Raw genomic sequence first — 16986 nt, forward strand, 5'->3', positions numbered from 1 at the left:
AAGAGTAATGAGGCCTCTAAGGTCTACCTGCAAGGTACAGCTACATAAATGGGATTTTGCAAAACTCACCATCTTCCACCCTTAGGATTATGCCCTTTTCTGAAGGACATACAAAACCACCTTTATTTGACAGTCTGTTTGTCCTAGATAAATTCTATTATTAAAAAATAGTAAAAAACCCACAAATAAAACACATTCTCAGTTAAGAGTGTATCAGTAAACACTCCAGCCTACTCATACCTTTTATCTTACAGGTGTGATGGGAATATATACATATGGTTTTGCTTTAACAGCAATGTGATTTAATTTAAAAGATGTATCTTAAATAAGATAGATGATCTACACAACAGCTGCCATATAGATATTATCATAAAAGCAGAATTTAATTCCTTTATCTTCTGGCCAGGCCTGTGCAATTTCAAACCTTTGTTAAAATTTGTATTAATATCAAGCACCTACTGAGGGCACTGATGAGAATATATATTTATTCTATGGTTTTTGCATTGTCTTTTAATGAGTATTTTATGCTGGTTTGGTCTATAAAAATGTAAAGTTATCTTCTTTGTGTAAAGTTAGAAATTCAGTGTTTAAAATGAGGCAAGCCAGTCTGCTGTAGTTTTCTACTGAGCTAAATGCACTGTTTCATCATGAACCTAAGGCACACTTTTGGCTATCACCTTAGATAGTATCACTTTGATGTTTGCATCTCATCCACTTGTATAACACCACCTTGCCTCCTTTCTCAGTTTGGTCAGATGTAAAGATTTGCAGTCAAGCATTACCTAGCAACTAGAGCCAAGGAGCAAAAAAGGATACACAACTGTGCAAACAGTAGGGTTGGAAGCCTTCCAGCCCCCTGAAAGTCTTTAAAGAAAGGAAACATAGCCTCATCTTAGCACTATGGCCATTTCCCATGATATAACCTGCCACCATCATGTGACTATGTGCTGGCATACTGCATCACAGCATGGCTCTACATTAGTGCATGGTGTGGAGCAGAGAGGGACTGAGGCTTGACTTGGTGGGTCAACTGTCATCAAAGCTTGGTTGATTGCCAGTTCTAGGTGCACACTGTCTACCTTTCTACCTGCTAGGCATAGCAAAGCAAATTTCCACACTGTGATTTCAGGCTCTGTTGTGGTAGCTAACAGAATCACACACAAATGCAGAGGACAGACTGTTAGAGGACCTTGCTTTCACACTGGTAGTGGGGTGCTCTGAAGGCATCTTTCACAGGCAGCTGCAACATTCAAGAGGAAAGCAGCTTTCAGGGCACCAGTGGTTTATGTTTAAGTGCATACAAGATTGAGTATAGACATTAGGCAACCTTGCACCACAAAAGAACCCCCTTCAGCAAACTCAGGTACTAATGTAAAACCACATATAGAGTCTTCTACATTTAGAAAAAAAAAAAGAAGTCTAGGATTAGAAAACATCAAATGTATCTAAGTAAAGGAGGCCACAAATTATTTGAGAAAAAGAGACAGCTTGAATTATAGTTAAAATATAGTACAAATCTCCTTATTGGAACAGCTCGGTGTACTTCAGTTATTCCCAAATATATGACATAAAATTATGTCAGTGTTTTTAATAATAAAGTTAAAATATTTAATATCTCATTGCATGTCTGAAAGTCTGTATATTAACCTGATGGTTCTTTTATGCCTATTTATGTCTTTAATCTGTCAAGATTTTTAGAAGTTACAACACTGAAATAAGATAAAACCAATCCAGTTGCCAATATGAAAAGAGAAGAAACTTTTTGAGCAACATGTGACGTTTAAGTACAGTTATAACAATTTCAATTGTAACTGATTGGTCACTCGGGCCAAAATTTGGCCTCATTAAATGAGATCAGAATCTTTACCAAACTCTGCAGGATTTGCAATGTGCAAAAGAGTAAAAAAGTAGGTCTTTGATCACTTTGGCCACATTACTAAACTAATGTTTTGAAGGGAAAAGTATAATTGTTAGCAGAATATCTGAAGAACAAATTTCTATCTGACATCTTACTGGCTTTCCAAGGATAATTAAACAAGTGGGCTTGGACAACAGAAAGTATTTTTCAGCTTCATCTTCATTGAAGATGTCCGCAAAGGGCTGAGCTTGTTTTTCCTCTGATGAAGCCATATATATTAGCCAGGACTGGAAAAAAAAAAAAAAGAAAGATTGCTATAAAATACATATGTGTAAAATGACACATACTTTAAAAAGGAACTGAATAATAATGTGGTAAAAGGTGAATTGTTTTGTGATAAAAGCTGTTACAAGAAGAGCACCATCACTGTCAATGAAACTACTCGCTGAGCCCACAGCTATGTATGTGAGTAAGGCTTTGTAGAATTAATTTGTGGTTCATGATCTGTTCTGTCATTCTCACATAAATCCCAGCTCTTTCAGGACTGGGACTGTACATCCAGCGCTACGCAACAGAGTAAAACAGAAAGCAGTTTCTAGTCAAGGTAAGCTGGAGCAAAATTTGGGTGGGCCTTTCCAACAAGTGGAGTCCAAAAACATGAGGTGCCTGATAAGGCCTTTTTGAAGAAGGCAAACTAAACCCTTGCTTTCTTTAGAGAAACACTTAAGTCTCAACCCCACGCCCACCCCAGTCATTTTAAAATTAAAATACTCTACTTCAGGTTGAAAATTTGAAAATATTTGTTTTGAAACCTTAAAATAAAACACTCAGATACTTTCAGAATAAGACCTTCTGAATAACAGGGGAAGTATGTTAGTGTTAAGAAACCCACCACATACAAACCAAGCTTCCATTTCTCTCACACAAACTCAGTGGCTGAACTTCAGCGTTTCCAGCAGTTTCCCTCCTTCCCAAACCTTTACAACTAAGGGGCAATTTCCTAACGACAAACACCACCGCAACCAAACCAAAGACATAAACTAACACCACACACCCCCCCCCCCCCCCCCAACTAAAAGCCTGGTGGGGCTTTGATCCCTCCTCCGCCCCTCCAGCACTGCCCTGACCGACAGCAACGATCCGACCCCGCTGGCCGGCGCCCCTCAGCGACAGGGTGGGAATGGGCGGGAAGGGGGTGGGTGGGAGGGGGTGTCACTTACGTAAGAGGAATGTGGGGAGGGGGCAGAGTGTGGGCGCAACGGCCGCCGCGCGCGCTCGCCGCCACCGGCTGCGTACCCCCGTTACCCGGGCAACCGAAGAGCACCGCCCCCCTTCCCTTCCCTTCCCTTCGCCCCGCCCCCCGTGAGGGTGTTGAAAGCGGAGAGCCCCGCCTTCGCCGGAGCGGGGCTGCGGAGCTATTCCTGGTGCTGATCCTGAGCGGCCACAGCAGCTGCTGACGGCGCCGGCGCCAGCACCAGCACCGCCCCGCCTGCACTGGTGACTGCCGCGCCCCGCCACGCCGCGCCGCGCCGGCTCTACCACCCCGCGGGAGCGGCGGCGCAGCCGCCCTCTGCCGCCCGCCGGTGGGCGCGCCTGCGCGGTGGCGTCCCGCCACTTCCGGCTTCCACCCGTCCGGTTTGTGGGTGGTTAGTGTTAGTCCTTAGCTCCCGTGTGTCCCGTCCCTCCACACGCCCCTTCAGCAGGAGCTCGGCTGCGCCCCCGGTTGCTGGCGGGCACCCCTTTCCTCTCCTGCTCCCGCCGTGCCTTGGTGCCGGGGCGAGGCTGGAGCCCTGCGCGGCCGCCATGCCGGCGGCGGCGGCCCTCATGATCAGCTCAGTGCAGAAGCTGGTGCTGTACGAGACCAGGGCTGTAAGTAGCATCTGCCCCACCGCCGCTCCCGGGGGGCGGGAAATGCTCCCTGCGGTAGAAGCTGCCGCGCCGCGGGTCACACGTGAATACCTACCAACAACTCATAAAAGTTTACTTCACCGTGTCCCTGCGCTTGAGCGAAGAGCCGGTTTCTGACCTACGTGCGGCTGGCATGCCCAAGCCAACCCTCCGAGCTCCGCGGAGCTGTAAGCGGAAGGCCCAGTCAGCTGGGCAGGCCGGGGCAGCGTGAGTGCTGCGATGGGTGAGCCGTCGGAGTTTAGGCCCCGCATGGCTCCTGCTGTTACTGCCTGCTTGTTTTGTGTGGCTTTTGTCACTCAGGCTGGTGTTGATTTGTGCTGTGATGAGTTAAAACTGGACAGCTAGAGTTGTCCAGAATTAAAGGTTTGAATTAAGAATTTAAACAGTGTGGCTAAAGTGGTTGCCCCCTGCCCGTCTGTTTATTACTTCTGCGACATTTCTGGTCTCATGGTCTAAATAGGCTGTGGAGCACCTTCCAGGGTCAAATCTGACCTCTGGCAGTAAGCTGTTCAAGATTTTTAGCATTCCTTAATCTTCTGTTGCAGAAACGGTAGGGATGTGCGTTTGCTACGGGCAAAGTGGACTGGAGGTTTGAGTGGTAATTACTGCTTTAGCCACGTGATGAGCACCATGTGAGTCAGAATCTGGTGGTGTAAATAACCTGAGATAATACTGCTGTTTATCATCCTTTAGCTGCCAATGAAATGTCTTTATGTGGATTTTCTTTTAATATTTTGGGTTGGGGTTTTTTTTCCACTGGAGGTAGTTTTGGATAGAGTTGGGTGCCATGGCTTTAAATGCAACAGTTAGTTCTAAGTTCAGTTGTTACCTGCAGTGGTAATAGAAGACAGTTTATATACGGAAGTCAGTGTAGGCTCTTGAAAGCTTGCAAAAGTAGCACTGAAGGGAATGCATCTTTGTCTGTGTGAATGGTCCCAATACACAGAAGAATCTGACTTCTTTGATTCTGTTAGAAGTAGGCTTGTTCTTTTGTGTCAATTCCCCATTAAACAGCCTGGAAAATGGAGGAGAAAGGTTAAAATGTGTAGAAATATTAGTATCAGTAAATAAAAAAAGAAAATTGAGATTACTTTTGGTTTCCAGAATGTTACTTTTTTTTCCTGTGCCTACAGGAATTTTGATAGTTGCCTTAATAATCTTACTCAGCATTGCTGGAAAACACTGTTGTTTTATTTTCAGCTAAATTAATGCTGTATGGGAGGAGGGCATTGGGAAAATATGATTCCTGAATTTAGTTGTTCTTGGCTCATAACTCATGCTGCTTCTCAGATAGCTGAGATTTGGCTTTTTGTGACTGGCATGCCTGGCTATCTGGTGTACTTCTCTCTGAGCTGTAAGACGCAAGTGCTGAGAGACAACATGCTGTGTATAGAGATGGTATGATGTTTTTGGGTTCTGTCTGGTAGCTACAGTTCTCTATGGCCTTCCAAGCTGATCCTTTTAGTTCAGGAACCACAGATTTTACATCTGGCTAGTGGTAGCTAGCAATATCCACCCAAATGGACAGGTTTGCCCATGCTTTCCTGTGTTCAGAATTCAGTAAGGGGCAAATCCAGCAGTCCTGATCACTTCAGGAGGCAAGATAGTGTTGATCAGCTATGAAATGCAGGGGTTTATATGTGCCATCTGAAGTACCTCAGCTGACTAACAGTGTCTCAAAGCTGTTTCTTCAGTTGTGTCTTGCAGGTGATGAAAAATGGAGTGTTTTCCCTCAGTGTGGTTATGTTCTTAAAAAATAAAAAGGTGTGAATTGCAGCTTTTTGAGTTTTGATACACAAATTATAGTCCTTTTTGGTTTGTAGTTTTTTGTTTTGTTTTGGTGTTGTTTTTTTTTTTGTTTTGTTTTTTGTTTTAAAGGAAAATGCTATGGGAATAATTTTGGTGTAATTACTTGGAAACAGCTGATGCACTAAAGAAACTCACAGACTAATGTGTCTTAGAAAGGACTTCTGGAGATCTTCTAGTCCAGTCACCTGCTCAAAGCAGCTTCAACAAGAGCATGATGAGGTTTGAAAACTTCCAAACATGTAGATTTTACAGACTCTGCAGACATGTTTTGCTTCATCACGCTCATGGTTTAGAGAAGGAAATTCCTTATAGTAAGTTGGAATTTTTCATATTTCAGCTTGGATTTTTTGCATCTTGTCTGTCCAGTGTTCATGCCCCGGAAGTGTCTTACCTACACCTTCTCATTAGATCATTTTACAGGCAGTAAGATCCTGCCAAAGCTTTCTGAAGGCTGAACAAACCCAGTTCTCTCAGTCTTTCCCGATGCATCATGTACTCCAACTTCTGATCATTCTTGTAGCTCTGTGCTGGACTGACTCTGCTATGTCAATGGAAGACTTGATCAGGTCACAGTGAATTTCAGAGGGAGGTTTGCTGTTACAGTTGATTCAGTGTCATGTTGGCTGGTGACTGAAGCTCCCACTTCTTCTCCCCAGTGCATCCTTATTTGCATTAAATCCCACAATCATGCAGTTGCCAGCTGTGACAGTCACTGATAGGATGGAAATATCACCCAGACATAAAATTTAATAGCTTTCTCCTGTTTCAGGTTACTCTTCTGATTTCCCTAAGGCCATATACTTGCTAGATACAGTGAAAGTACATGGGACCTGGCATTTTATCATGTATAGTGTAACTTGAAACTGTATCCTGATTCCTTGTGGAGACCTTGAATGGGCGAGGAATGACTTACATTGTCAGCAGTGGGAGAAACAGTGGAGATTACACTGATTGTACTGCTTATTCCTATTAAAGCAGAAAGAGGTGACATGGATGAGAATGTGGAAATGGTTTACCGGGGGTGGGGGGGGTGGGTTCATTTTTCTTTTGAGTTACGAATACGGTAGCATTATTTAAGTCAAACAGGAGAAACTCTGGTAGTGTTATTGCAGTCAAACAAGGAAGAGTCCTGGAGGTGAGAACTGAATTCACAATGTTGATTGAAGCAATGGAGAGTAAAATTCTATATTTTCTATTAACGTTTATAGCAACATAGTTGTTGAGACCTTTCTTTTAAACTAATGTTTTGGGTCAATAAATACCATGGAGCTGTGAATTGTATCTCCTCTTTGTCCTGGGAAGTTGAAGGCTTGTTTAGAAGTAGTCAGAAACATGAGCTGAAACAGTTGTGTTCAGATCAATGCCAATTATCTTTCATTTTACACATACATTTGCTGCTGAAATGCACGCCAGAGGGCACTAAAGATATTTCAGCAATATGACTAATAAGAAACAAAAGATGTTTTCCTCTCCAGGAGAAGGTGGATTTCTGTGTATCCCCCAAATGAAGCCCACCAAAAAGCTGTAGGTTAGTTCATTGGAAATTATCATTCCCCATAGGAAGTATGACATTGAACAAGTCAATTTGTGCAGTTGCTGTAAAGGCATATCACTTGCCTATCTTTCAGAATATTAGGAGGCTTAATTAATATTATTTTATTCTAATCATGTTCTTCTACAGTCTCCGTCTCCACAGTATCCAAATGACTTATTGAAGCTTATTAAGCATTGCGACTAGCATAATTACCTGTAGATTTCTCTGCCTTTTACCTCTGGGAAAACTGTTTGTCTTATTTTGGTTTTGTTTTTTTTTTGATTGTTTTAAATTAATTTTCTTCTAAAAAATAATTCATTGGTTTATACAGGTTGTTATCTGGTGCACTTAAAATTTTTGAGTGTCGTAAACAATCTACAGGGCAAACATTAGTTATCATAATTTTCTAGCTAGAAGTGGCTGTGAGATTTGGTCTCTCTGGAATGATTTCATTAGCAGAAGACAGCCCCTCTCTGCTGACTGTCCTATTCCCTCTGTAGTGGTGTTCCAGGAATAGTAATGATGTAATGGAGTAGAGGATGGAGTAGGGGCAAGGGAAGGAGTTTTGTGAAACTTAGGGAAGTACTTCTTCTGTCTTAAATGTCTAGATGTACTGCCAGATGTATGGCAAAAAAATAGAGAAACTTAATCAACTAGTGTATGTGGGATCTGAGACCATTTATGATTACGACAGATGCTTAGTGGAATAGCAGTGATAGGAAGAGAAGTTTTGAAGGGTGTATGCTATGGAGGCAGGACAAATGTGAAGTTCAGAGGTGGTAGCACCATGCTGCATGTGAAAGATGTGCTTTCAAACATCTACCTAAGTTGTTTTGGTAACTTACATTCTATTTCCTTTGTCCTGGGTGTCACTACATAGTCACTAGATCAACGGGATGAAGAAAAATAGGTATTTTCTATCAGTATTTTTTATTTTCAAAACAAAGTTTGTTATGGTCCTAAAAATAAATGAATATATTTCCTTGTTTAGGGTAAGGATTTACTTTGAGTACAACTGTACAGAATAAGGGTAAAGATAAAACGAGTAACAAGAATAAGGTTATGAAAATGGGATCCATCAGTGTTTGGGTAGAAATAAAATTAAATATATTCAACATGCAAATTTGAAGATGTAAGCATAGTAAACAGTGGAATGACTAAATATTTTCAAGCTGCTCTAGTCAAGGGTGGTGCTGAGACTGGAACATGACGAGCGGAATATTTAACCCATTTTGAAGTCCTGTATGAAAGTAATTGAAAATTGAGGTAAATTGCATAAAATACAGTCTAGACTTACAAAGATGCCATCAGATTAACCTGGTTGTTTTGCACATTGTCATTTAAAAAAATAGGTGGCCTTATGCATTTAAACCAAATCCTCTATGGAGGTGCAGTGCCATAAGGAAAATCTCTGGCTTTGCTAGTGGAAAAAAGGAGGTTAGTAGAGAATTTAGTGTGGAGTGAATACGGAATGATCTCAAAGGTAAGGTTGATTTTTTTTTTTATTTTTTTTATTTTTTTTAGTTAGTGATTTTAGGACCAATATACTTAAGTATTTTCGGTAATGTTATAAACCCAAAATGTGAGTCAGCTCTGCTTAGAGTTTTGAAATATTGTAAATAATTAGGATACTCAGAGCACAAGATAGCAAGAAATTATGATGACCCTCATGAGTAGGTAAAAGAACACATTTTCTGTCCATATTCATTTGAGAAATAAGGCTGTAGGATGCAGAGTGGGTAGCAATTTCTACATGCCTTGAGAGTGGTGCTTCACAGGGTGTATTCTTAAAATTTCTCATCTTGAAAGAGCGTCTTTTGAACAGTTTCAACAGATTACAGGAAGTAGACAGCACACCAACTGAATTTTTGCTATTTTTATGTACCTCTTTTTGCCTGGCTTACCATCTCTTCCTTTCTTCATGTCATTCTGCCAGATTCTATGGGATGAAAGAAATACTTCCTGAATTGCTGAAGGTTCTATAGAAAGAATGAACGTAAGAGTTTTTGCTGAACCTCGCATCTAGGTGTAATTATTTTTCTCCCCTTCTTTGGTGTAGCAGAAAAAAAAGGCTGAACCTATATCTTTCTTAACACTATTTAATACCTTGTTTGTGCTTTGAAGATTTCTGATCTACAGTCAAGTTCAGTATTTATTAAAACTACCACGAAAATTTGAGGAAGAGGCTTTTTCTTGCATAACTTTATGCCCAATGTGAAGGAGGGTGGAGATTTGATGGCAGGTGACAGTTACCATTGCACTTCTCAGTTAAGGGTAAAGTAGCGAGATGATAATGTGCTGATTCAAAGTCAATGTTTACATGAAGGTTTTTCACATCTGGCAGCCCAGTGTGTTGACAGATTAGTGTGATTAGCGTGTAAATGCCTTCATGTATTGGGTGTCCAGGTACTGGAGGGGTGCAGGGTGGCCTCTGTGAGAGGAAGCAAGAGAGCAGCTGGCTGGGGGTCTGGCAGCTGTCCAAGGGGAAGCCACCACACTTCCTTAGGGCTTTGTGGTTTTAGACATATCCTTGGGCTCACTGGGTAACTTTTGCAGCGTTTTATCTAAGTATTTTCTCTATGCTATTTTCAGGTTTAAAAATAGTCTATGTTAGTGCATTGCCATCTTTTTTAAATAACTTCTAGTGTATTTGCACTTTTATTTCCTGCTGATTGAGCTGTGTGTTGCTTTTTATCTGATGAGTGAAAAAATGTTCTTTACAATGCTAACATTTATTAGTGATAGTCTATACAAAGAAGCAAATAATAGTTTTAGACCAGGAGTTCTAAGAAGTAATCTTCTTAAAGAAAAAAAAAAAAAGTCTAGAGGCAGAATGTTTGATTTCAGAACTATTATCCTGCCATTATAAACAACAAGTTGCAATAAGGTTTTTTATTTTGTTTAGACTCCTTTTAGAAGGAGCAATTTTTATTGGTATGGCTGAATCAAAAGGTTGATAAAAGAGGGTGTAATGCCTTTCAATTAGATTGCTTTGGTTAAAACTCAGTCCCAGGTGGAAGGGACAAATGATTTTTCCTATTTTATGGTTGCTTAGTGATAATTGTGCAATAAATTAAGCTTCAGTACAGATCTCATAGCTGCGTGGTGCACTGCTGCGGTTGGTAAAGTGCACTTACCAAGTTTCAGCAAAGGCCAAGGGCAGACTAAACCTGGAAACAGCATGTTTCATCTCAGGTGATGATTGAAGGGCTTTGGCAGAGTAATATGAGGAAGCCTGTGCAGTTTCTCCTTGTGTACTATTCTGCAGAGAAAGTACTTTGTTGGTCAAGATTGTCCATTTATCTAAATGTGGTGGTTTTGTTGTGGAGTGGAATTGTCTGGGACATGTGAAACATGCTTCAATTTATTCAGTTCAGCTTAGTTATAAATGGAATAAGAGAATAAGGATAGAAACTCCAAGAAAGGTTTCTACAGCTCAGCCATGGTTCTCATTTCTTTAACCATAATGACTTGTATTAATCAAAATAGTTGTAAACAGTACAGTGCATTTGAGCTTTGATTAATTTTACAATTATAATACAAGCTCAGTAATTAATTTATTTGATGTTACATGCTCAGTGTTGTGTTGATTTGGTATTTTTCTTTATTCTTTCCTACTATTCATGTGATGGCAAATTTAATTGTGGTTCTGATAATGGTTTTGTTTGTGCTCCATATCATCCAGTAAGACAGACTTATTTATTCAATAGATGCATAAATTAGGTAGCAGAAGCAGCTAATGCTGAAATGTCTTATTTGTTTAATTTTTGCATTGTTGGTTTTCATATCATCTTTGTTTTCATTTCAGATCTTGAAAGTTGAATGTGAGCTAGCGTGTCATGCTGTTTTTCAAGTAATTTTGTGGTTGCTGATTGTTAGTCAGTCCTGAAAACTTTTGAAGTAGAAGTCCAATTTTGGGATCCTAGTTTTGAGGACTAGTCCAAATTCCAAAGTTTTTGCAGATGTTTCCTTCTTTATAACTTCAACAGGAATATCCTCTAACATGCAGTGGGTAAGATTCCCATTTGCTAAACAGATATTTGCCATTGCCTGGCTTTCTAAGAAGGTAGCCTTTTTAAGTCCATGGATCCTGGGTTTTGATGCTGTTCTTAACTGACCTTCCTAAATACATATCACAGCCTAGCTTTCTAATGTAAAGCAACCCTGCTAAGTTAGTCTTTAAAGTACGTCAAAGAGACCTTGTTAAGTACCATTCATTATGATGGTTGCTACCTTAGTCTGTGGATACAAATACTCCTCATGAAGTCTAATTCTGCTGCTGTTCTGAGCAGCAGCACCAGCACTTAAAGCTGGCACTGTAGCTGTGAGTAGCTCACCATAGCAGCTGCTTGTGATGTGAGTGATGTCTTCCTCATAGCACTTCCTTATGTTTTATTGGTCTATTAAAATGAAAATGGAGCAGTATCCAGCTGAACTTCTTTAGTAATAACATTTGCAACTCTATATCCATTTCTTTGTCTCTCTCTTCCTGTGTGTCATGTGCTATGTTCCAATTTTAAATGTGGTCTTTGGTCCAAACTGCTGTTTGGACAGGCATTTTAGAGTTGTACTGTTGTTTTTATTCAGGATGATTTATTGGTAACCATAGGTGTCACTTTGGGAAGAAATTGCGCTCATTTAATGAGCTGGACATCGGAGATCACTGAACTGTACTGTAGTAATATGGACTACTTAAAATTGTTTAGCTCTAATTAACAGTTACTACAAATAGAGAAGTGGCAGTCTTAAAATGCAAAGTAACTTATCATTTCTGTTACAAATAAATGGTATTTTCCTCTACCCACTCATCTTCTACCATGGTATGGTGGAATGGTCTAAGCAGGTGTCTGTCTTGGTGATTGGGAATGTCTTGGTGGTAGGCGATGCAGAAAAGCTCTATCTTCCACCTCTGTGTCATTCAGTGCCATGCAGTGGGGGCTTCAACCCACTCCATGTTGTTATGATTTCCCTCCTGGAAAGGGCAGGTTTTGGCCCTAAGGAATCTCCTGTGCAGGGTACTCTGAGTGGGCAGGCTGGGGAGCCTGGGCTGTGCACAGCAGGACACTGCTGCTAAAAAAAACAACAGTAGGATATGGTTTCCTGTGACAAAGTGCTGCTTCAAGGCCTTCAGTAAGGGAGTGATGTGATGGCAAATGGCTCTGAAGGGCCTTCTTTACTATTATTTGGGAGTAAACAGCAAAACTTACTGCTCAGTAAGCATTGTAATGTCAGTGTACAAGGTGAATCCAGGAGTTGGTGGTGTTTCTTTTATGCTTTTCAAGTATCCTTTTTTCAAGTTTCCTTTTTTAGAGCTTATTGACTAGATGTTTTGTGACTTCAGGGAAGCTAAAGAGGGCTTAAAGTTCTTTCACCTTAAACATTTGGACAGTTAAATATGTTTCTTGACATGTGATTGGTATAACTCACAAAATTCTGAGGTCTGTGTGAATGTTATTGATTTCCTTTCCCACGTCTTAAATCCATGTGACTTTTAAAGTTAAGAGCTGGCTGCGTAGGTCCACATGAATTTGCCATACTTGCCTGTTAGGCTGAGCATTATTAATGAGTTACACCTTGCTGTGTGGTGGCACCACACTGATTAAATGAATTAGTAAAATGAGAGCTGCTTCTAGCAAGTCAGTACTGCAACTTGTGCTTACTGTTATTTCCTCTAAATGTAAAAATTCATTCGTAGTTTGATTTGTTTAAATGAGAAATTGACACTTTACATGTTTATTGGTGGTCTTTCATATTTTAAATGAGAAATAAAGCTAAACTTCTTAAACAAAAAGTAGTGGTTTTAACCAGGATGGCTGGTGAAATTAAACTTGAGTGTTGTGGAAGAACGTTGGTGATAAGTCTATCAGAGAAAATGTAAATAAAAAATGAGGAAAACTTGCAGTACTTAAGTACTTAAAATTTTCCTGTGTTTAGGGTGGACTAAGAAAGACCAGTTGTCAGAAATAGCAATGGACATAGAAACAGTAGGTTTAGATCATGAGAAGTTACAAACTCATGTTCATAGGCTTCAGCTAAATTTTACAAAGCAAGTGAGAAGACAGTGATGGCTGGGGCAGGGTGTAGTCAGACAGTGCCTGGTGTAAGTTACATTTTTCCCCTCCCTACAGAGTTTTTCACCTTTTTTTGAATTTTACGTTTTTGTCCTCCTTGTATAGTGGAGAGATTGAAGTCGTAAGTTGTAAAGGCTGATTGTATACAAATGTACCTTCCTAAGGTACTGATGTCTAAACCAGTTTATTAACAGTCCATATGGAATATTATATATTTGATCTTAGTTGAAATGGATCTAGTCTAGAAACTATATAAATGGCACTGTTGATGTCTTATGTTACAATGGGCTTTGGTTGCTTTATCTTGTATAATATTCTGACTACTTTTTTTTAATGTAGCGGTATTTTCTTGTCGGAAGTAATCCTGCAGAAACCAAATACCGTGTTTTGAAAATAGATCGCACTGAACCAAAGGATTTGGTTGTAATTGATGATAAGGTGAGTGCCCCTCTCAATTTATTTTTTTTCCCAGTTATTCCAAATAATACTACCCATATTAAGCTGAATTAAAATATTACGCGTTTAGTCTGTTTCTGCAAAGGTATGTTACAGAATCAGTCATATAGCAATTGAGATTGAAGGAGATCTGTGGAGGTTTTCTAGTTCTGCCCTCATCCTCCGAGCAATGTCAACTAGATCAGGTTGCTCAGGGTCATGCCCAGTCATGTTTTGAGTATGGCTGGAGACTCTGGGTAACCTGTTCCAGTGTTTGACCATCCTCACAGTAAGAAAGCTTTTTCTTATGCTTGAATGGAATTTTCCGGTTTTCAGTTTGTGCCCATGCCTCCCATCCTCTGATGGGATACCACTTGAGAAGAGTCTGCTTCAGATTTCTTCACTCCCTTCTATCAGGTATTCATAGACATAGGTAAGATCCTCTCTGAGCTTTTTCTTCTGGAGGTTGATCAGTCTCAACTCTCTCGGCTTTCCCTCATGTCAGATGCATGTTAGCATGAAAATGACAAGTTACAGTAAGGGAGTGCCGAAAGATCTCCAGACAGCTGGTTCACTTAATCAGATTTTCCCAGTTTTTTTGGTTTATTATGTATATGTTCCCAGTGATTTTCTTATGTTCAGCCTTGCTGTTTTAAGTGCAAAATACTTAAATACAACTTAATTGTGATCTAGCCAGATTTTTAGTGTTTATGATATACCATATCTGAAGCAAAATAAATAGCAGCAGCAAGAGCTTTAATGTACACAATAGAATAAAACTTGATTTCTTTCCAGAAAGTTTATGGTTGAGAATCTTAACACTTAAGATTTAGAAATGTTTGGATTCAAATGTGACCATGACTATTTCTATTGTAGTGGATGATGAATTTTGTTCTTGTTGTACTTGTTGGTAGGACTGAAAAAGGAGACAGAGGATGTAGAGGAGATACTTGGTTTATTGTATACTGAGTAAATTCTACTATTCTTTGACATGAAATACCATTTAACTACCAAAGCAGTAACTTAAGTGACTTTTTAATTTAAAGCATGTGTATACGCAACAAGAGGTGAGGGAACTTCTTGGCCGTTTAGACCTGGGAAACAGAACAAAAATTGGACAGAAGGGCTCTTCTGGGTTGTCTCGAGCTGTCTCTGCTTTTGGTGTAGTAGGTAAGTGTTTTGTTTGGTTTTATAAAATCTTTTATTTCTTGACGTGAGGTTTACTGTGTCGCACTGTATCTATCTGTCTCCCTCCCTTTATTTTTATTTTTAAATTGGATTACGATTGAGAAATTTCTTTCTTAAAGATAAGTAAGTTTCTATGTGTTTTGTGAAAACAGGTGGCCAGTACAAGGGTGAGATTTGTACTGTTACTAATCTCTTCTTTGTTGTTAAGGGATAGATCTAGGAAACAGCCAAACTATAAAAGCTTGGTTGAAGATCTCGCCCAACTCAACTCATTGTAAGCTACAAAGCATGTGGAACCTTGCCTTCTGAATTCCAGAGCTCATGGAATGCTTTTTAAAAGAAAGCAAAAGTTGACATTCTTTATTAGAATGATTTCATTTTCTTTGTGGTTTTTTGTTTTGTTTTTTGTGTGTGTGTTGTTTGTTTCAGTGCCACATGTAAAGGTGTGGGTTTTTTTGTGTGTGTGTATTCAAACAAGTATAGCTGACTGGTATGTCAGCTGAATTTTTAAATGCTGATCGGATGTCCGTAATCCTAGAGAATTGCTTCAGGGATTTAACAGCTTCTAATTTCATCTGAAAGTCACTACTCTCCTGCCTGTTGCCAGATGCTGAGGTCGTTATATTGATGAGTGATGTCTCCAAAGTAAATGTTAATGTGTGCTCTGACAACTCCCAAGAATACTTTGTGCTTTATCTGCATTAGTATATAACTGGACGTCTAAATCCAAAGTTGCAGAGGAGGTGGAGAAAGCAATTACTTTAAAAGATGCTCCTGAATTTTTCATAACACCCAAAGTGTAGAAAATATTATTAGTATTCTAACCTAAAGTGGCAGATTAAGCAAAATTTCTTCTATATTCTTTTTGCCCATGGAGTGTTTTGGATCTTAGCACTGGATCCTCTTTTCAGAAATTCATGAGATGAGGTTTATATTAAATATTAATTTAAGGGTATTGGTAATACAGGGAAGCATAAAGAAGCCACTGACAGTCTTGTAGCATTGGCTTCTTTTTGCACAAGCTGTCAGTGCTCACTATCTAAATATGTGAAAATATATTTGGTTGGAATGTGATTGTGTTCAGTGAAGACTTACCATCCCAATTGTGTATTTGTTTGTATGTACTCTTTGTAATAGAAGAGTTTCTATTCTGTAGCTGGCCAAATGCGTTGCTTATCAGATAAGGTCTATTTCTAGATGATTTATTTAGAAGTAACATGCTCTCTTACATGCTTTAGATGTCTTCCGTCTTGATCCTGTCTAAGCTGTATAAATACGTAATTTGAGTGAGTGCACTGGTTGTTTTTTTTCTCCCGGCTCAGGTCTGGTATTTTTTGTAGAATTGGAAAAGACGTCTTTGTTCTGTTCTCCAGTTACTTTGTTAGCCAGAGGTGGTGCATTCATTGCACTCAGAATGGGGGGCCTGATAGTCTAAGTTCTTGTTCACTGTATAGCGTTTAAAAGTAGAAATTGTTTTTAAATGGAGAGAATCAAGCCAAGGGGAAAGGCTGGGTTTCCTATGAGACTTTTAAAATTCAAAGGATAGAGGCTGTCCATATAAGTGATTTCAGTACCTGGAGGATACAGGAAGAACCTTGCTATTTAACAACTGAAATTCAATAGTCTGCCTGCTTCAACTGGAAGATTTGTTTCTCTTGTCAGCGGGATCTCCTGTGCTTGTGCAGGTGAGAGCATTTTTCCGAGGGGGGCTAATAAGGCAGAAGAAAATATCGCAGCTCATTCAATCACATTGCAGACTCCAGCAGTGACAGGGAGTAAAATGTGTACTTTGCTCATCCTTCTTTAATTCATAATAAAACCTAAAGAACTGAATATAAATACAACTGAAAATGTGAATTGTGAGTTGTTTACCCACACCCCTCACCCTCCCAGTTAATAGATTAAGAAGGACATGGAGCTGTGAAGACAGGCTGAGAAAGTTGGGGCTGTTCAGCCTGGAGAATAGATCCTAAGAGATGATCTCCAGGTCCTTTACAACCCAAACCATTCTATGATTTGATGACAGTGCAGTAGCGAATGAGTTTCAGGCTATTCACTAGTAGCAACCCATCAAAGCAGCTACCTCCAAGAGCTAATTTGTGTGATTTATTAGTTATTACAACTTAGTACTGCTGTGTCACTGTCTATACTGTATTAGAAACACATTTGGGTTCAGGGATATT

General features: G+C 39.8%; 2 protein-coding genes across 2 annotated transcripts in view; one reads left to right on the forward strand and one right to left on the reverse strand.

The window, feature by feature from the left end:
• AK9 (adenylate kinase 9) overlaps window positions 1-3056 on the reverse strand; it is a 72636-nt gene extending 69580 nt beyond the window's left edge. The window contains exons 1-2 of the mRNA XM_057413164.1: window positions 2986-3056; window positions 2014-2145 (exon numbers count right to left, since the gene is read on the reverse strand). Of these exons, the coding sequence (XP_057269147.1) occupies window positions 2014-2130 (117 nt within the window). The 5' untranslated portion in view covers window positions 2131-2145; window positions 2986-3056. The remainder of the gene's footprint in view (window positions 1-2013; window positions 2146-2985) is intronic.
• Window positions 3057-3482: 426 nt separating this feature from the next.
• FIG4 (FIG4 phosphoinositide 5-phosphatase) overlaps window positions 3483-16986 on the forward strand; it is a 68953-nt gene continuing 55449 nt past the window's right edge. The window contains exons 1-3 of the mRNA XM_057413165.1: window positions 3483-3727; window positions 13520-13618; window positions 14662-14785. Of these exons, the coding sequence (XP_057269148.1) occupies window positions 3662-3727; window positions 13520-13618; window positions 14662-14785 (289 nt within the window). The 5' untranslated portion in view covers window positions 3483-3661. The remainder of the gene's footprint in view (window positions 3728-13519; window positions 13619-14661; window positions 14786-16986) is intronic.

The sequence above is a fragment of the Pezoporus wallicus genome, unplaced genomic scaffold (assembly GCF_028554395.1).
Source record: "Pezoporus wallicus isolate ANWC-B61680 ecotype Strahan unplaced genomic scaffold, APGP_CSIRO_Pwel_v1 contig_7505, whole genome shotgun sequence".
NCBI lineage: Eukaryota > Metazoa > Chordata > Aves > Psittaciformes > Psittacidae > Pezoporus > Pezoporus wallicus.